Genomic DNA, 20,678 nt, shown 5'->3' with positions numbered 1-20,678 from the left:
TGTACTTCTGTCCTATAGGAAAAAGTGATCATGTGGTCATTGAGTTCCAGATGATAATACGGAACCTCGAGCCAAGAGACGAGCTTCACAGGCAGGGAAGATACAACTTTGGGAAAGCAGATTTTACAGGATTGAGAAAATTTTTTGACATTGCAGATTAGAGAAAATTCAGAGAAACAAGAGAGATACAGAGGAAGTGGGATATCTTTCTAGACCTCTATAATTTGGGAGTGGAAAAATTTGTACCAAGAGTAAAGGGGAAAGAAAACAGGAAAAAGGAGTGGTTTAATAGAAGGTGTATGATAGCCAAAAAAGAGAGAGATAAGGCATGGAACAACTGGAGAAAGAAAGATAACAACAGAACAAAGGAAGAATATAAAAGAACTAGAAATGAATACACAAGAATATGTAGAGAAGAAGAAAGGAATTTTGAAAAAAGTATAATAGACAAATGCAAGGATGAACCTAAACTGTTTTATAGATTTGTTAATGGCAAATTGAAACGAAAGGAAGGAATCACCAAACTGAAAGTAAAAGGAGAGGTCTATAAAGATGCAGCAGTGCAAGCTGAATTAATAAACAAATGTTTCCAAACCGGTTTTCACTCATGAAAAAGAGTTTGTGGAAGGGGAGGGAGTGATTAGAAATGTACTGGTGCTAAAAGATATAAAAGTGGAGGTGCAGGAAGTGTATAAATTACTGGAAATTCAAGATGTAGGGAAAGCCCCAGGACCTGATGGAATTTCTAATTGGGTACTGAAGGAATGCAGAGAACAACTGGCGGATAAAATCCACAGTTTAAGCGTGTGTTCTTTGGAAGAGGGGAAAGTACCACAAGAATGGAAGAGGGCAAATGTGGTACCAATTTATAAGGGAGGAAACAGGGAAGAACCCCTGAATTGTAGACCAGTGTCTCTAACCAGCATGGTCGCAAAATTGTGTGAGAGAATCATGAAAGACAGATGGATAAAATATCTAGAAGAGATGAATATTTTGGTTGAATGCCAGTTTGGATTCAGAAGTGGAAGGTCATGCGTTTCTAACTTGTTGAGCTTTAACTCAAGAGCGATTGACGTGGTACAGGAGAGAGATGGTTGGGTGGATTGTGTGTACTTAGACTTAGAGAAGGCCTTTGACATAGTACCTCATAAGAGACTAATGTGGAAACTAGAATATATAGGAGGACTGAAGGGGAAACTCCTGGAATGGATGAGAGACATTTTGAGAGACAGACAAATGAGGACAGTAATAAAGAATAGGATGTCTGGATGGAGTGAAGTAACAAGTGGAGCCCCTCAAGGCTCTGTGTTGGCGCCAGTAATGTTCCTGATTTACGTAAATGATATGGATGGAGGATGAAAGACTGACGAAGAGAGTGTATGTGAGTGAGGTGGAGGGGGGGAAGAGGGAGGGGGAGGCCGAGGATGAGATAGAGGGATGGGATGGAGAGGTATATGAGAGAGGGGGGTGTGAGTTGGGAGCAGAGCAGTGAAATGGCGGGGGACAGGGTGATGTGGAGGCGATTTGTTTGTGGCCACCCCAAACGGGATTGAGGCGTCTGGCAATAGATAGATAGGTATGGTAGATGGAGTGAACATTTATGCAAGTCTGTTTGCTGATGATGTAAAGATCCTGAGGAAGGTAGAGGTTGTGGGGGATTGTAAAATGCTGCAGGAGGATCTGGATAGGTTACATGATTGGAGCCAGATGTGGGAAATGAAATTTAATGTAAAGAAATGTAAAATATTGGAAATGGGTAAAAGTACCAGGAGGCCATCACTGAATTATTTGTTGGGTAATGAATTAATTGCAAAAATGAGAGAGGAGAAAGATTTGGGAGTGCTGGTCCAAGATAGTTTTTCACCTGAAAAACACATTAACAAGATAATTAGAGAGACGTATAAACTCTTGACTAACATAAGAGTATCATTTCATTATATGGATGAGGAGATGATGAAAAAATTGATAGTGGCCATGATCCGCCCCAGGTTATAATATGCAGCGATAGTATGGTCCCCAAACAAAAAGATAGATATGAACAAGATTGAGAGAATACAAAGAACAGCAACTAAAATGATCCGCAGTCTGTCAGATCTGTTGTACAGAGAGAGGCTGTAAAAGCTGGAGTTGCCTTCCTTAGAAGAAAGAAGAAAGAGAGGCGACATGATTGCAGTGTTCAGGACCATGATGGGAGTAGATAAAATTGACAAAGAAGATCTGTTTTTATGGGATAAGAGAGTAACAAGAGGACACGGGATGAAACTGAAGAAGCCAAGCTGCTTGAAGGATATCAAGAAATAAAGTTTTTCTTATAGATGTATAGACCTGTGGAATAGCGTGGACAAGAGATCGTCCAGTCTAAAAACTTAAACGAGTTTAAAGCTAAATTTGACTTACTGAGAAACGGAGACGGGACCCCACGAGCGTAGCTCATTTCCTGTATGTCACAATTAGGTAAATACTATAAGGTAAATACACACACACACACACACACACACACATACCCATATATATATATATATATATATATATATATATATATACATGAATACATACATACTGTGGAGCCTCTATGGTACAGTGGTAGAGTGTGCGTTTCTTACACGGGTGAACCAGGGTTCGCGCCCCACCAGGGTAACAAACTTTGAGAGTGTTCACCCGGCCACATACTGCATTGGCGGACACAAGGGGTGCTGTGGTTGAACCAGTGTCGCTTACTATAAAGTATGCTTGCACCCAGTCGGCTTGCGCAGGCCGATTACACTTGGTTCACAGACTACACACACATCCAAAGTCACTCCAACACTACAATTACACTTACAAGCACTTCTCACCCAACATACAATCTCTACCAGACAGCCTAAGCCACTTGGTAGAGATACATTGGCTGTATTGCTCCGACTTCGGTCGGGATAGGCCAGTCCTGCAGTGGATATGCAAATGGCTGATGATGATGATGATGATATATATACTTTATATATATATATATATATATATATATACATACATATATATGAGGCGTCTAGAGCCAAAGGGGCATCCCCACCAATATACTGGTTTTGAGTTAGGTAGGGGAGACAACAGGCTTAACCCTCTTCTCAGTGACAGCACTGGTTGCCATACAAGATTCGGCCTTCTGGTCAGTGGTAGAGGGGCTCAAAGTCACATGGGTTTGTCCATGTTGCCGGGCGAACAAATCAGAGCAGGCAGGCATCTAAGCCACACAGCCCAAAGCAATCAGCATTCTCACTTTCTGCCACTCCCCCAGAGCAGCCAATCAGCAAGCGTGTGGCCCGCCCGGTGTGACGATGAGGCTTCCTTATCGTGTTCACTGAGGTGTATAATTATTACGTATTGGATTTTTACCCCATTTATCGTGGATTATTGGTGACAAGATGAGTTGTTATTGGGGTTGAAGGAGGGGTGACAAGATGAGTTCATCACATAGTTACAGTGAGGAAGTGGTGCCAATAACCTCTCGTAAGTGTCAGAAGTGTGTGGAGAAGTGGAAAAAGGTAGAAAGAAAGAGGAAAAGAGAGTGGTGAGGGGAGACAGCGGGAGGGGGCGTGGCACCGAGGAGGAGAGTTGGATGTCGTTCTCCTAGATGACGACCCCACCATTTAACCCCCCACTGCCCCTTCTCAATTTACGTAAGCACTACACTACTTTTTTTTTTTTAGTGTTATTATTTCAAAATATAATGGTAGAGGAAAAATAATAACTGCATTGATTTCAGTTTTAGTTGTAAAAAACATGAAATTACAGTAATAATTATTCGTTTATTAATATTAAGTGAACTGGAATCTTCAGTTAATAAAGTTTTGTACATTAATACATTCGTTGATGTTTTTTCTGCTATGTTTTTAAATCCCTACAATATGTTATTATGCCCACTTATAAATTGGGGGTTTGGTTTACTGCCTATTTTGTGGTTACGGTTATTATTGTTTTGTTTTTTGGCTTTACATGTAGAGCATAGGCACTGATGATCATTTTGATGCATAAAAGGTTTGTTTATTGCCTTCTGGCTATGATGTTACCATAAACACAACTTTAAAGCGTCATAACTCAAAAGTATATTTTGGCGCCGATGCCCCTTTGGTTCTAGACGCCTCATATATATATATATATATATATATATATATATATATATATATATATATATATATATATATAATGCTCACACTCTTGACTTGCGTCCTTCCAACAGCGTCCAAGCTTCACTTCCATATGGTAGAGTTAGTATCACAATACTGTCATGTAGTAACTTTTTCACTTCCATGCTCACTTCCCTGTTTCTTATCACTGCTTTCAAAGAACCAGCTACCTTTCTTCCCTGCTGTACCCTTTCAAGCACTTCACCCTCCAAACCTCCATCCTTACTCATCACACTACCCAAGTACTTAAACCTACTCACATTTTCCAATTCCTCACCATCCAACCTCGCTGTACATTCACAGACTTCACCTCTCTCAAAGACCATCACTTTACTCTTCCCTACATTCACCTTTAGATTCCGTTTCTTACACACTCTCCCAAACTCATCCACCAAGCCTTGCAGCTCCCCTTCATCTTCACTTAACAACACAGTATCATCTGCAAACAACAGTACAGGGAGTTTCCAAACACTATCCTCTCTCACCAGGGCCACTCCAACATCCACAACCCTACCTTGTACCTCTTTTATTACCCCATCCATGTACAAATTGAAGAACCATGGAGACATGACACATCCCTGTTTCAACCCAACCTTCAAAGAGAATAATTCACTTATTTCACCATCCACATGCATTGCAGCCTTAGCACCCTCATACATACTCTTCACAGCATTCAACAACTTCCCATCCACTCCATATATTCTTAATACATTCCACAATCCTTGTCTATCCACCCTGTCATATGCTTTCTCCAAATCCATGAAAGCCATATACAACTTCTTTTCCTTCTCTAGACACTTTTCCACTAAAGATCTAAGAATGAATATCTGATCTACACAACCTCGTCCCTTCCTAAAACCTCCATGTTCTTCTCCAACTAATTCCTCTGTTGTTTCTCTAACTCTGTCTATAAGTATCCTACCATACACTTTTCCTATTATACTAAGAAAACAAATACCTCTATGATTACCACACACTTCTTTTTTCCCTTTTCCTTTGTACAAGGGAATAATTATACTTGACTTCCAATCCTCCGGGACTTTACCTTCCTCCCAGGCCAATCTGCACATCTTCCACATCCATTCTACTACTATCTCTCCCCCAAGCTTCATCATTTCACCACACACTCCATCAATTCCTGGGGCTTTCCCCAATTTAACTTTCTTCATTGCTTCCAAAACTTCTTTCCTACTGATTTCTTCCTGTCTTCTCACCTCCCTCCTTCTCCCAGCCATTCCCCAGCCACTTATACTCACATTACTTCCATCCTCTGTGTTCAACAATTCCTTAAAGAGTTCTCTCCATCTGCTCTAATTTTCTTCCTTCTCCACTAGTAATCTACCATTTTTATCTTTCACTCCCCTGCTAACCTCACTTCCACCCTGTCTTACTCTCGTCACCTCTTTCCAGAACATTTACTTACAGTCCCTCCACTTGACACTCAAATTCCTTCCAAATTCCTCATCCACTCTCTTCTTACTCTCTCTTACTAATCTTTTCACCTCTCTCTTTCTTTCTACAAATAACTCTCTCTTCCGCCTCTCAACTTCTTCCACACCCCTATTTCTCATCCATTCATTGTGTGCTTTCTTCTTTTGTGCCACAGCCTGTCTCACCTCTTCATTCCACCATGCTGTTCCTTGCACCCACTTTCGTCTTCTCTTCACCCCATACACCATCTCACATGCTGCACATATTTCCTCTGTGAATATCCTGCACACACTTTCCACGTCGCCCATCTGCTCCAATTCATATTTGCCCAATCGTCCCTCCACCTCTCTCTTATATTCTTCCTTTTTCTTATTCTCTTGTAACCTTTCCACTCTCCTTGCATATACTTCTTCCTCCCATCCATCCCTTCTTCTTTCTTTCCATTTTACTTGGACCTTGATTCTGGCCACCACGATGTAATGGTCAGAAAGTCCACTCCCCCAACCTCTATAAGCTCTTGCATCCATTACACATCTTCGCATCCTATCATTCTCACACACATAATCAATCATTGCCTTCCTTTCATTCAGGTCACCATCCACCCTTCTCATCACTCGCCATGTATACCTGTGAATCATTTTGTGCCTGAAGAGGGTATTGGCTATCACCAACCCTCTCCCGGCACAAATGTGCCGGGAGACTCTGTGGTACAGTGGTAGAGTGTGCGTTTCGTACACAGATGAACCAGGGTTCGCGCCCCGCCCGGGTAATAAACTTTGGAAGTGTTCACCCAGCCACGTACTGCATTGGCGGACACAAGGGGTGCTGTGATTGAACCAGTGTCGCTTACTGTAAAGTATGCTTGCACCCAGTCGGCCGATAACACTTGATTCACAGACTACACACACATCCAAAGCCACTCCAGCACTACAGTTACACTTACAAGCACTTCTCACCCTACATTCAATCTCTACTAGACAGCCTAAGCCACTTGGCAGAGATACATTCGCTGTATCGTCCCGACTTCGGTCGGGATGAGCTGGTCCTGCAGTGGATACTCAAACGGCTGATGATGATGATGATATATGTATATACAGTATATATACAGTATATATATATATATATATATATATATATATATATATATATATATATCTATACAGTACCCTCGCGTCCAACACACGTTAGTCCAGCACGATTCGGGTCCAGCACAGGGAGCAATTAATTAGTATTATTTAATACGATTTAATTACTGCAACACGAGTGTGTTAGCATAGCACGCTTAGAGCTCCGAGAAGTGGGCGAAATCCGCAGAGTTCACTCTAGCACGATCACCCCCGGTCCAACATGGTCATACTGGACATTCCCATGATGATGATAGCCAATGAAAAATTTCTGATCAAGTAGCCTTCCCCGCCCGCTATCGTGACGTGATCGTGATGCCGCCCAATTAAAAACGCTTCTGGTGTCACGTGATGTTTTGTTTACATTTCTCCCGCCACAGTGTCACTCAGTCGCATAATTGCATTGGAAGATGCTTTTTTCTTGCTCTATTTTCTGCCCTTGTTACTGCATTTTACCCTGCTCATGATGCCTAGGAAGCCTTCTGAGAACCCCAAGAAGCGTCGGCACCTCCCTCAGGCCACCAATCTAGAAAGCATCGAGAGGAAGAAGAAAGGAGAGAGGAAAGTTGACATTGCCAAGGCCTACGACATGAATGAAGCCAACGTGATCATAATAAAAAACTTAAGACCAGATCTTGGCAGCTGAAGGCTATCACACGGCACTTCATACCAGGTTTGCCGAGGATACGATGGTAAATCGGAACGGTAACGTGGTAAAATTGCCGACGATACCACGGGCATTTGGAATTCATCTGGATGGATTCCTGCCGAGCATACGACGGGGAAAACAGTGTGACCAAAACCCAGGCGACTCGACAGAGAATGTATCGTACTACAGCATTGAACATTTAGTCTGACACTGAATACATATTAATATTTTAGAATAAATATCAATCGTTTTGAAACCCTTCTCATCGTCATGCATACCAGTTTATAAACAAAGTTGCTTCTCCTTATTCTCTACTGAGTCAGCGACAGCGATCACTTTCCACAGTCACGAGACGGGGCTCTGACAACAGTGTGAGAAGCATGCACTTTGCCGAGGATTACAGGGCTAGGACAGGCAGAAGCAGGACCTTCCATGGCTGTGGACGAAGATAGTGATTCTGAGTGTGATTTCGAAGGATTTATGAGGGAGGTTTGATTTCGAAGGATTTATGAGGGACGTTTGATTTCAAAGGATTTATGAGGGAGGTTGAGGAGGAGCAACAGCCATTACTCGCTAGTGATGCCAGCAGCCATCCTTCGGGGACCCAGTAGGACTAACTACAGCCTTGGATACCATCTTCCATTCCCAGCAAGCCCACCAACACTATCCTAAAAGGTTAGTTATCATTCATAGCACAGTACCATTTATTATAATTACAATAGTACCAATATATGTATAGGTATATGGTAGGTATTTAGGGTGACTATTCCTAGGGTTGCTGACATAATTCATTTTTCCCCATAAACTCTATTGTTAGTCCAACACGTTTTTGGTCCAACACGTGACCCATGCATGACAATATTACCGTGCTGGACGCGAGGGTACTGTATATATATATTCTGTATACCGTATATCATCATCATCATCATCATCATCATCATCATCATCCGGTCCTCCTTTTCCGCCCTAGGGCAGACTGAGGAGTAGCAACATCCAGACAGCCCAAGTTTGCCCACTCCTGTTGACCACATTTCTATTCACTCACCATTCAAGCCTCCAGAATCCTGGCTCTGTCTGATATGCCAAATACTTTCACCACATTCTGTAGCTGCACATAAATGCATTTGGTAGAGCCAGTCCAGATGCTGTCACATTAGAGAGGGGTGCCAAATCCCTGATCATGCACTTCTTCTCATCCAGCCAGCTCGATCTCTTGTTAGTCCCCTAGCCCCACCAACTTCCATTCTTCTCTTCCTCATACAATCATCCACTATATCCCTCCACCTTGTCCTTGGCCTACCTTGCCTCCTCCTCCCTTCAGATTTGCTCAGATATACCTTTTTCACCACTCTTTTGTTGTCCATTCTCTCCACATGACATTACCATCTCAGTACTTCGATTCTGGTTTCCACAGATTTCCTCACTCTGCATCTTTCACGTATCACATTATTTCGTATTCTATTCACTCTCTGTACTCACATACATTTCTCAGCAGTCCCATATCCACTACTCTCACTCTTGACTTTTTATTTTCATGCCAAATTATAGTCTCACATCCATAAGTTAAAGTTGGCACTAACACTCCTTCATGTAAGCCTCGTGCAGCTGCAACAATCAAGCCTCTGTTTCTTATCAAGGCCTGCGTAGCACAAGCTACTTTTCTTCCTTGAGTCACTCTACTTTCAACCTCTTTTGCACATTTTCCCCTCTTTTTTGTCACTGTACCCAGGTATTTGAGCTCTCTTACCAATTCCAGTCTCTTTCCATTCACTGCAACATCACACTGGGAGTTGCCTTCTCTCTCAGTAACCATCACATAACTACTCTTTTCTACATTTACAAGAGGATAGGGGTATATGGAGGCTATTTGTTTGTGGCCACCCCTTACGGGATTAAGGCTTCTGGCAATAGATAGATAGATGCATTTGCTCTGCAGGTGTGATGCTCACAGACATCAACAAAACTATGCACTAGTCTACCAAGCTCTTGTCCAGTATTTGCAAGTAGCAGTGCATCATCAGCATACAATAAATTTGAGATACTCCATCCATTACCATTCATTACCATCGCCATCCTCTCGCCATAGCTTGTGTTTTCACTGCTGTCATCACCCCATCCATATATATGTTGAACAACCACGGGGGCATCACACAGTCTTGACGCACACCCACACTGATCGTGAACCACTCATTTAGATGCCCATTTACCCTTACGCATGCCTCACTATCATCATAAAAACTCCTGACGGCACCTAGCAGCTTACCATGTACACTGTACATGCGCAAAACCTTTCACAATCCTTCTCCATCTACTTTGTTGTATGCTTTTTCCAGATCCATAAATGCCATAAACACCGTATTGTCCTTCTCACATTACTTCTTCACTATATGTCCCACTGCAAATACAGGTATACCCCAGTTTAACGTTGCAATTGGTTAGGTAGAAATCCATCGCAAGGCGGGGTGTTGTATATTGGGCTAGATTTAACACGTAAAGTACTGTATAAGGATGCTTTTTTCAGCCTTGGATTTTCCCCCCAACCAAGTCCTACATCCACCCAGATGAGGTCAAAAACAAGTTTAAAGGCAATCTAAATAACCTAACAGCTGTAAAAGAAGCTAACCTAAGCTAACCTAAGCCTAACATATGTAAATAACAATGAAACTGACAAATAAAATCTGAAAATCATAATAAAATTGGTCAGAATATATCAGACACCTCTCATCACTTACTTCTTGTAAGTCCATGTCCGGTTCTGGTCGTTATCCTTGCTATCCCCCCTGAGACTGCTGGACATGTGGTACTCCCTAGCACTCACTCATCCTCCTCAAAGCCCCAAACCCCATCTCTGGGAGAGAGTCAGAGTGTAGGGGGGGGGAACCTGGTGAGGTGGGGTGATGGTAGCGGTAGACTGATGCACTGGCTCTGGGGGTGGTGATGGGGTGCGATGCGGTGACTCAGGTGGTGACAGTGGGGTGTGATGCGATGGCTCTGGGGGTGGCGATGGAGTGCGATGGGATGACAGAGGAGATGGTGAGGGAGACAGCTGCGATGACCGGTGAGGTGGCAAGGGAGACCTCTACGATGACTTCTGAGGTAGTGAGGGAGACAAATGTGGTGGCTCATGTCGTGGCGAGGGAGACGGAGGCAGTGGCCGAAGTGGTGTTGGAGATGGAGACTGGGGCGTGGAAGGTAGCGATGGAGTGGCGGAGTGCCTTAATGGAGATGCAAGTGACACGGGAGATGGGGATTGGCTGGAGGTGAGGTCCAGCACGGGGGACCAAGCATATCCTTGGCAGGAGGAGACCCTGGGTGTGTCTGTGCTGGTAGATGTCTGAGGAGATGCTCTGTTGGTTTAGGGCTGGGGAGATGCTCTGCTGGTCGAGGGCTGGGGAGATCCCCTGTGGGTTACTGGTGTGGTGGGGGCCTGTTTGAAGAAGGCAGTGATTGTAGTCTGCCTTGCCGCCCTCTTCTTTTCCTCCAGCATCATCCTTTACACCTTCATCCCCTCCTCCAGCCGATCAGATGCGTCCCTGCTTCGTTTTGGGAGGGTCATATGTGCACCTAAGCGCAGTGACCTCATCCACGTTGGTCACCATCTCCCTCAGAATTTTCATATTAAGGGCTGGCACTTCAAGGATGACCTCCTCCTCTTGTGTCCCCTGGTGCACCCGCCGAATCTCGATATTGAGGAGCTCCTCATTGTTGAGCACCTCCCTGTATCTTTCCAGGACCTCCTCCATGTCTTCCTTGTTGACCTCCCTGAAGCCTGCCTCGTGCGACAGTTGAGCAATTTCCTGTCGCACATGTTGCACTGGCGGAGCTTGTACGTCCTTGGGGAAGCCGGTGAAGGAGTGAACGCGCTCCAGCCATAGCTTCTGCCACACATCGTTCATGGTAGGCTGGCCAACTTCCTGCCGTGCAGCATTGATGTTCTCTATGGCATGGTGTATATTAAAGCCTTTCCAGAATGTTTGCATTGTTGTCTTGTTGTCACTGTCAAAAGCCCTCACCAACTGCTGCATAGTGTGGCGGAGGTAATATGCCTTAAACATCACGATCACCCCCTGGTCCATGGGTTGCAGCAAGAATGTAGGGGGCAGGAACACCACTTCTGTGTTGCTTGTTCAGTCCTTCATCACGGGAGGATGGCCAGGTGCATTGTCTACCACCATGAGAAATCTGTTGGCTAAGTTCTCCCTGGAATACCTCTTGAGGACACGAGAGCGGTAGGAGTGAAAATAGGAAGAACAGATGTTAGAAGTCAGCCAGGCCTTGTTGTTTGACTTCCAAATCTCCCATAAATTCTCCTTCACATATCTCACCCGAGCCCTGGGGTTCTGGGAGTGGTAGACCAACAGCGGCTTCAACTTGAGGTTGCCCTCGGCATTGCTCCTGAGCAGCAATGTAAGCCGGTCCTTTGAGGCCTTGAACCCTGTCATAGACTTTTAATCTGTTGCAAGGAATGTCCTTGAGGACATTCTTTTCCAAAAGAGCCCAATCTTGTCAAAATTCAAAACCTGCTTCACACTGTAACCACCCTCTGTGATGATGCATTTGAGTTCGTCATTGTTAAACTGGGGTGCGGCCATTGTCAAGCCCATCGCTAAGTTGGGGTATCGCATCTAGATGTATTGTATGTCAGGATATACCTGTATTTGATTCACACATCCTTTGCCACTCCTAAAGCCACCTTGTTCATCACTCACTAGGACTTTTGATCTCCCTCATACTTTCTGTATAATAATTCTTCCATACATCTTCTTTCCCACACTCAGTAGGCTTATGCCACGATAATTCTTTCACTCACTTCACTCACCATGTACAGTAGTCCCTCATTTATCTGGATGTGTTCATTATCCAGATGCTGGAGCTTGGCTTTATTAAACCATTATCTGCATTTACTTGCTATTATCCAGACGTAAAAGTCCCTGAGAACTTCGGCCGGCCGGAAGTGTTCAAACATTCAGTATCGGGCCACTGGGCTCGAGCCGTGAGTGGAAAGTAGGCCGTAACCCACAACCAGAGCTAAAATATCCATCTGTCCCAATACTGAATAGTTAAAATCGTGTGCACACCTGATCACTCCCAGTGAACCTCCAGCACTTGAGTAATACGACTGTAACCCACAAGGAGTGTTACAATGTCTGTACGCATCCCCACCCAATGTCCAAAGTCACATGGCCACTGGGCTAAGTCTTTTCTAACTGCCCCTGAGATTGTAACACAGACCGCAAGCCACAAGTTCATGTTTGGTAACAGTGGCTGTCCGCCTCTCTACCAAATGTCCAAAGTCCCCCAGTCACTGTGAGTTGTATTTCCACATGGCCACTCGGCATCTAACAGACCGCAAGCCATGAGTAAATTTATGGTAAGAGCGCCTGTCGGCCTTGTGACAGAAGGCGGAGAATCCTGCCCACAGCCTCGCTTCTCCCCACCTTCCATCCCTCCTCCGTATCTTCCTGGCTTCCCCCTCTCTCCCTCAGTCCCCCTACCCTCCTCCGTGGTGATAACACTGACTTGTGAGTTTTTAAATTTTTTTTGTGATTTATTTGACTACTGTTGGTTGTATCGAAATTCCTCAGAATCATAGAGAAAGCTCCTGATATTCTGCATCTAGACATATGCTTAACTCTTGAAAGCTGCTGGCAAAATTTTGCAGTAGGATGGTAAATTTTACTCCTGAACACTTTGTTCTCACTACATTTCTGTGCTTTTACTTATCAGTTTCTTGTGTTTTTATTAGCTTGTCTTATACTGCAAACACTGGCGAAGATGATGGTATACCATTCATACCAAAATAACCAGTTCCCAATGGCATACAGTCTGTCCTCTCCTAACGCGGGTATTTGCTTCCGCACCGACCACTCTTTCCCCCCTTGTGGTGCAAAACTTTTTCATATTCCCCATTTTAAACCTAAAAGCATTAATCCACCCATCCATCATCCAATCCTACGTTGTCCCATGAGGAGCACAGGAACCAGGTGCCAGGCAATTTGATCCTGACATTTAAGATGAGAGTGACCAGCCTCACTCATCCCTGAGTGGTATTACATGAGCAATAAACCCAACCACCTCTTGGATATAAACCTTCACCAGCTCAATCCGATTGGAGTGCCTTAATTACCCAGTAAACCACCAGGTGCCATAATTTGGTTATATGGCTACCACTCAGCATAGTAAATGGTGTCCTGGTGTACAAGAAACCATTTGGCTTGTCACTCAGTGTAGAGCCACCCATAGGCAGAAGGAAGAGGAAAGAATGAAAAAAGGAAAGAGAGAAGAGGGAGTGTAAAGGCACCCGTGGGCAGAAGGACGAGGAAAGAATGAAGGAAGGAAAGACAGAAGAGGAAGGAAGGAAAGAAGGACGGAGGGGAGGAAAGGGCTGACACCTGTGAGTAGCACTACATGTAGTGAGTGGATGGTGAGTGCCCCCGCCCATCACCCAAAAGCATTAATATGGTTATAAAAAATACATTAGGTCAATAGGACTTTTTTATTTATTATATCTTATGTGAGGAGAAGAACAGACACACGTCACCAAAGATGAGGTAGGGGGGGAGTACACGCTAAAAATCCTTCAAAGTCTCGCAACACAAGGCAAGCTGGGGAGGATGATGTGGGTAGGAGTGGGCCAAATGGGGAACGCGGGAGGTGAGAGGAAGGTAAGGGGGTCCTTACTGGTTGGGTGGCTGGGAGAGCGAGAAAGGCAAAGCATGATTGGTGGGCGATGACGTCAAGTATTGTGAGGCTGCGCGACACACACCGCGTCATAGCCCGCCTGGTTCAAATTAATGCATTACGCTAACAGTGCCTGTGTTAGAATGTTTATTTCCTTCCGCAAAATTGTGCCATGCTAGAGCAATATTGCATTTCAGCAAACCACATTAGGCAAGGACAGACCATATTTGGCTGTGGAATTTTTTTGAGCCCTGGGAGCAATCACTCGTCACAGATAACTGATTTTCAAACCGTCTTCAGGTTTTTCATGGATTTTTGTTGTTTATGTATTGCCTTCTTGATGTTTAGCCTTAATATGGATAATTGTGTGTGTTTTAATGTCTCAGTATGACAGAATGACCAGAAAACAGTGCCAAAATTAGGAGGGGTACTTTACGTACAGTGGTGTATAGGTAGTAGGCTATAGTTAGGGTGTTTTTTGGTTTTCAATGTTTTTTTTTTCCCCATGGTTTTCATTGTGTTTAATGTTACTTTGCATATTCCTGTGTGTGTTTTAATGTCTAAATATGGCAGATTGACCTAAAAACAGTGCCAAAATTAGGAGGGGTACTGTACATGCAGTAGTGTATAGGTAGGGTGTTTTTTGGTTTTCAGTGTTTTTTTTTTTTTTTTTTTTTTTTCATGGTTTTCTTGGTGTTGAAAATAATTTTGGATAATCCTATGTATGTTTTGATGTCAAAATGTGGCAGAATTACTGGAAAACACTGCCATAATAAGGAGGGATATTATACATACAGTAGTGTAAAGGTAAGATATTTTTTAGTTTTCAGTGGTTTTTCTGCATGGTTTTCTTAGTGTTTAGCATTACTCTGGATATTCCAATGTCTGTTTTGATGTCTGAATACTGTATGCCTGAATGATCACAAAACACTGCCATATTAAGCATAGGTACTGTACAAATCGGTTAGGTATAGATTGGAGGTTGGTTATAGGTAGGGTCTGGGGATTATTATTATTATTTTTTTTATGCGAGGAAGAAGGAACCAAAGGCCATGAGCCCGCAATAAGAGTTCCCTCCAAGAGAAAAACAAAATACAAGAGAGAGCCAAATTCAAGATCCATTCATTTTGAGATGCCTGGACACACTGCGTTTGAAAGACTGGAGATCATAGGGAGCAGGAAATACAGACAGAGGGAGACAGTTGCAGAGTTGACCTGTTGCATAAATGAAGGACTGGGAGTAACGGTTAACTCTTGCATTAGAGAGTTGGACAGAAAAGGGATGAGAGTTTGCTGCTAGACGGGTGCTACGTGCCCGTCGTAGAGGTGGAGGAATGCATGCAGACAGTTCAGAGGAGCAGTGACCATTAAAGTAGCGATAGAAAAGAGATAAAGATGCAACAGTGCAGCGAAGAGACAGAGGTTGAAGGGAGTCAGTAAGAGGAGGAGAGTTAATGAGACAAAAAGCCTCTGACTCCACCTTATTGAGAAGAGTTGTATGTGGGGAGCCTCCCAACACATGAGAGTTGTACTCCACACAGGGGCGGATAAAACTCCTGTATAGAGTCAACAATTGTGCAGGGGTAAAGAAAGAGCGGAGTCGGCTTAGCACACCCAATCTCTTGGAAGCAGATTTTACAAGAGATGTAATATGATCTTTCCAAGATAAGTCCCGAGTAAATGAAACCCCAAGCATGTTCAAGGATGATGCAGGATTAAGCTGAATATTATTAAACATTAGTGGGTATACCTGTGGAAGATTTTGACAGGTTGATAAGTGTAAGAACTGAGTCTTAGATGCATTAAAAACAACCAGATTATTTTTACCCCAGTCTGAGATTCAAGCCAAGTCAGACATTAGGTGTGCCATAGCCTCATCCCTTGTTTATTGAAGTAACTGCTGAGATGGGCATTGCGGGAACCAAATAGAAAGGTGAAGGGTGGAGTCATCAGCGTATGAATGGATAGGGTTAGATGTACAGCTTAGAAGGTCAATGATGAGTAAAAGGAAGAGAGTTGGTGATAGGCTAGAGCCCTGAGGAACACCACTGTTGATAGATCTAGGAGAAGAACGATGGCCGTCTACAACAGCGGCTATAGAACGACCAGAAAAGAAGCTAGCGATGTGGGCACAGATAGAAGGATAGAAACCGTAAGAGGGCAGTTTGGAAATTAAAGATTGATGCCAGACTCGATTGAAAGCCTTTGAGGTGTCAAGTGCAATGGCAAAGTCCCGAAAGGAGGATGACCAGGAGTCTGAAAGGAAGGTGAGAAGATCGTCAGTGGAGCGTCCCTGACGGAACCTGTACTGACGATCAGAAAGAAGGTTGTGATAGGAAAGATGCCTTAAAATTTTAATACTGAGAATTGACTCGAAAACTTTTGAAATACAGGACGTTAAAGCAATTGGATGATAGTTGGAGGGTTGGGAGTGGTCACCCTTCTTTGGGACTGGCTGAATGAGAGCAAACTTCCAGCAAGAAGGAAAGGTACAAGTTGACAGACAAAGGTGAAAGAGTTTGCCTAGGCAGGGTGTAAGCACAGAAGCACAATTCTTGAGAACAACAGGAGGGACTCCATGAGGCCTATATGCCTTGTTAGTATTGAGGCCAGTGATGGCAGAAAATACATCAGCTGAAGAAATTTTAATGTCAGCCATGAGGAAGTCAGAGGCAGGAAGTGATAGAGGAATCTGCTTTATCAGTAGAAGAAATAGCTACAGAACCATCAGAGTAGAAAAGAGGAGGGAAGGATGATGAGGTAAAGTTGTTAGAAAGGTTTTTGGCAAGGTGCCAGAAGGAGCGGGAAGAGTTCGAGTTGGAGAGTTGAGAGCATTTAGAACAGATGAAATTATTTTTAGCAGAGCGAAGAACAGACTTAGCACGATTCTGGGCAGAAACGTCAAGATGATGTGATTCAGGGGTGGGTTGGCTCCGGTACCTTTTGTAGGCCCTCTCCTTGTTGCGGACAGCATTAGAACAAGCGTGATTAAACCAAGGCTTTCTTGCGTTAGTCAAAGGATATGAGAAAGGAATGTATGCTTCCATGCCCGAGAGAATAACCTCCGTAATGCGCAAGGCACACTCAGATGGCTCTCAGTCATGGAAGCAATAATCATTCCAGGGAAAATCAAAGAAGTACTGCCTGAGGGCCTCCCAATCCGCGGCTCCAAAATGCCACAGGCGACGTTTCCCTGGAGGGTCCACAGGCTGTACCTGAGTGATAGGACAGGTTAAGGTGATAAGGTTGTGATCGGAGGAGCCCAACGGAGAGAAAAGATTAACAATGTAAGCAGAAGGATTAGTTGTAAGGAAGAGGTCAAGTATGTTGGAGCTCTCTCCAAGGCGGTCTGGGATACGGGTAGGGTGCTGTACAATCTGCTCTAGGTCATTAAGGATAGAAAAGGTGTAGGCTTGTTCACCAGGTGGATCAGTGAAAGGAGAGGAGAGCCAAAGGTGGTGGTGAACATTGAAATCTCCTAGAATGGAGATTTCAGAGAAAGGAGAAATGGATAGAATGTGTTCCATTGTAGAAGTAAGATAGTCGATAGCGTTCATTATCCAGATGTTGCCACAACCCGGACATGCCTTTAGTTCTATTATGTCTGGATAAATGAGGGATTATTGTATTGTATTTCAGGTACATGTCATCTACCCAAGTGAGGATGATGTGTGTAACAGCAGCCAGGGGTGGATGGGAGGATCCTGCCTTCCTTATCAGTCAGGCGTCCATGACAGACAAACGTGGCTGAGCAGTCATCTGCAGTATGTACTGATATATCGTTTTTGTTGCTGTTATTGTTTTTTGTTGTGGTCTCAGGCTTATTTGAACATGAATCCAGTGGACCACAGGTTGAAGTTCCCCTCCATCTGCACTCCTCCTCGTCCTTCTTTTGGGGGATAGGGAGAGGGTTGAAGGTCATATGTTGTTTTTGTTGTTATTATTGTTTTGCAACACCAGTCTGTCTGATTGAACAGATCTATCAATTGCAAGCAAACACTTGCCCCAGGGTAGTGGATCTGTCTAGTTACATTAGTGCCACCACATGATAGTGTCCCTCTTCAGCATGACAAAGCTCCCTAACCCCTTTTTGCACAGTTGATGGCCAGCCCTTTTCTGCCCAGCTCTTTAACGCAAGAGTTCAACATTTTCATGTATGCAATGGGTCAGCTCTGGAACTGGCTTCCTCTGTCTTTATTTCCTACTGCCAGAGACTTCCAGTCTTTAAAATGCAGTTATCCAGGCATATCAAAATGAGCAGATCTTGAATTTGATGCTTTTATTGTTTTATTTTTTTCCTTGGAGGGGCTTCAAGCCTTTGGTTCCTTCTTCCTTACATTCAAAAATAAAATGCTTGGAGGGGCATTTTCACAAGTAACCAAGGAGACTCATTTCCGTCTCATACTTAAGGTTCATGAAAATTCATGCAACCAAGAGTACAGCATTGTTATATCCTCCTCCCACACTGCCATAGGCTCCAACAGCAATAGTTCAGTATAGGAAGGAAATTGCTCAGTGAGTTGTTCTCCCTAGAGGCAGCCTTTTGGTGTACAATAGGAGATCAGCAAGGGTGTTGTATGTAAACACAAGCTTCTCATGTTTGTTGTCTTTATTTAGCAAATGATTACACTGTCAGCTTCACAACTCCAGAGCTACACTTTCACAAGGCCACAAGTACAATTAAAATTGACTGTAACTGCTTTGTTCTCTCCTCTGTCCTAATATAATCTTTTATTACACTCGAATATTTTAGTTTACTCAAGCATAGGCCACAAGTACAACTAAAATTGACTGCAACTGCTTTATTCTCTCCCGCATCCCTATATAATCTTGCATTTCACTCGAATATTTTAGTTTACTCAAGCATCTACAGTTATCAAATCAGAGATGTGGTACTTCCCTGGGCGACCGAAGCCACTCCCAGGTTCTCGGGCCCCATAACGGGCTGGGGGGATTTGCAGTGGTTTGGCCCCCATGCTGTCATCCTCACCTGCTTCGACAGCATCTGGGGGGTATACCCACGGCGAAGACGCCACCACTCCAGGCCCCCACATTACCTTCCTCACACTGCCCCATCACACTCCTCTGGATCCCCTCCAAAGTCACTGATCGACTGGTACCACAACTAGTTACACCTCGCACCCCTCTAGCCCCATCACAACATGGTTTAAGGCCACTACACTCCACAAACACTTTTCTTACAGACCTTACACAGAGAGTTTTGATGGCATGAATTCTTCTAGGCCACCACACAGAACACTCCTAGTCACACTGGACATTAGCAAAGCTTTTGATGCCATCCCCTGCCACAACCACGCAAACAAAATATTCAACACAAACATGCACAATAACACAAAAAGATGGCTGGCAAACTACTTAGCAGGCAGATGTGCTCACGTACCATTTGCTGGTCAGTCCTCGAACATCAGAAACTTCACAAATGGCTTCCCCCAAGGATCTATTTTGTCCCCTACACTCTTTAACATATACATGCATGACATACCCACACCCCACACACCACAGATACACATAGCTTCCTATGCAGACGACATAACTCATGTACACACCAAAATGCAAATACAGCCATGCACATCCTCCAACCTTACCTCAACACGCTACATGAATGGTCCTCCACAAACAGGCTCAGAATAGCCCCAGCCATATCTACAGCGACCTTTCTCACAAACTGGACAGCAGAACACACTCACATTCCACACCCCACCAAAAACAACACTCCCCTACCACATACACACACCTAAAATCCTTGGTGTAACATACAGTACATCAGTGTCATTTAAACAACACATCACAATCATTAAAGATAAATTAACACCAAGACTCAGTGCCTTGAAGTCACTTGCCCATACAACATTTGGACACAACAAAAAATCCACCATCACAGTATACAAACTATATGTTCAGTGATAAATTATGCAAGCCCTGCTTGGGCTTCTAACCTCACTAAAACACACTACAACACTCTACAGACCATACAGAAGAAGGCCCTAAAAATACCCACAGGCTGCACAGCTACTACACCCACAGACCACCTACACCAAGAAACCAAAGTCCTCAAAGTCAAGGATCATGTAGACATGAGAGGCACCCAGATTCTCACCACAGCCTCCACAAACCCACACCATCCACGACACTACATGGCAGCACATCCAACACACCAAGGAACATCAAAACAACACCCAGCACATGATATCTACACAAATACTGTCAATTCAACCCACTCGCTCGCCTCATACCTGCTTCCAGAAGCATATCCTACTCAAATCACTCGCTGTTCCATTCAGTCACTGAAGGACAACACACAGCTGCATTCACAGCCTCCCGATATCCACCCTTTTGAATCCTATCTCCCTCGTGAGGACAGGGTCCACCTGGCCAAGCTGAGATGTGGGCATCATCCAGCCCTCTTAAATTATCAGAAGAGGCTGGATGACTGTCGCTGATGCCTGTCCAGGATGCAACGCAGCACCCCATACCATTAAGCACATTATGGAAGACTGCATTGCACACTATCACCTATGCCAAGAAGACAATATACACTCCTTGAGAGCTCTGTGGGAAAGCCCGGTCTCGGCCATGACCTTCCTTAGGAACTCGGGGCTGTTCGGCCAGACTGCC

At 44.1% G+C, this 20,678-nt stretch overlaps 1 protein-coding gene across 1 annotated transcript in view; it reads left to right on the top strand.

The window, feature by feature from the left end:
• LOC145411023 (tyrosyl-DNA phosphodiesterase 1-like) overlaps positions 1–20,678 on the top strand; it is a 281,158-nt gene that overhangs the window by 197,340 nt on the left and 63,140 nt on the right. Inside the window, exon 8 of the mRNA XM_080281084.1 lies at positions 17,682–17,806. Within this exon, the coding sequence (XP_080137210.1) occupies positions 17,682–17,806 (125 nt within the window). The remainder of the gene's footprint in view (positions 1–17,681; positions 17,807–20,678) is intronic.

The sequence above is a fragment of the Coenobita brevimanus genome, chromosome 87 (assembly GCF_032717465.1).
Source record: "Coenobita brevimanus isolate Jiangsu-jjx chromosome 87, ASM3271746v2, whole genome shotgun sequence".
NCBI lineage: Eukaryota > Metazoa > Arthropoda > Malacostraca > Decapoda > Coenobitidae > Coenobita > Coenobita brevimanus.
The sequence above is the reverse complement of the archived record's forward strand: the minus strand, read 5'-3'. Positions and strand labels throughout refer to the sequence as shown.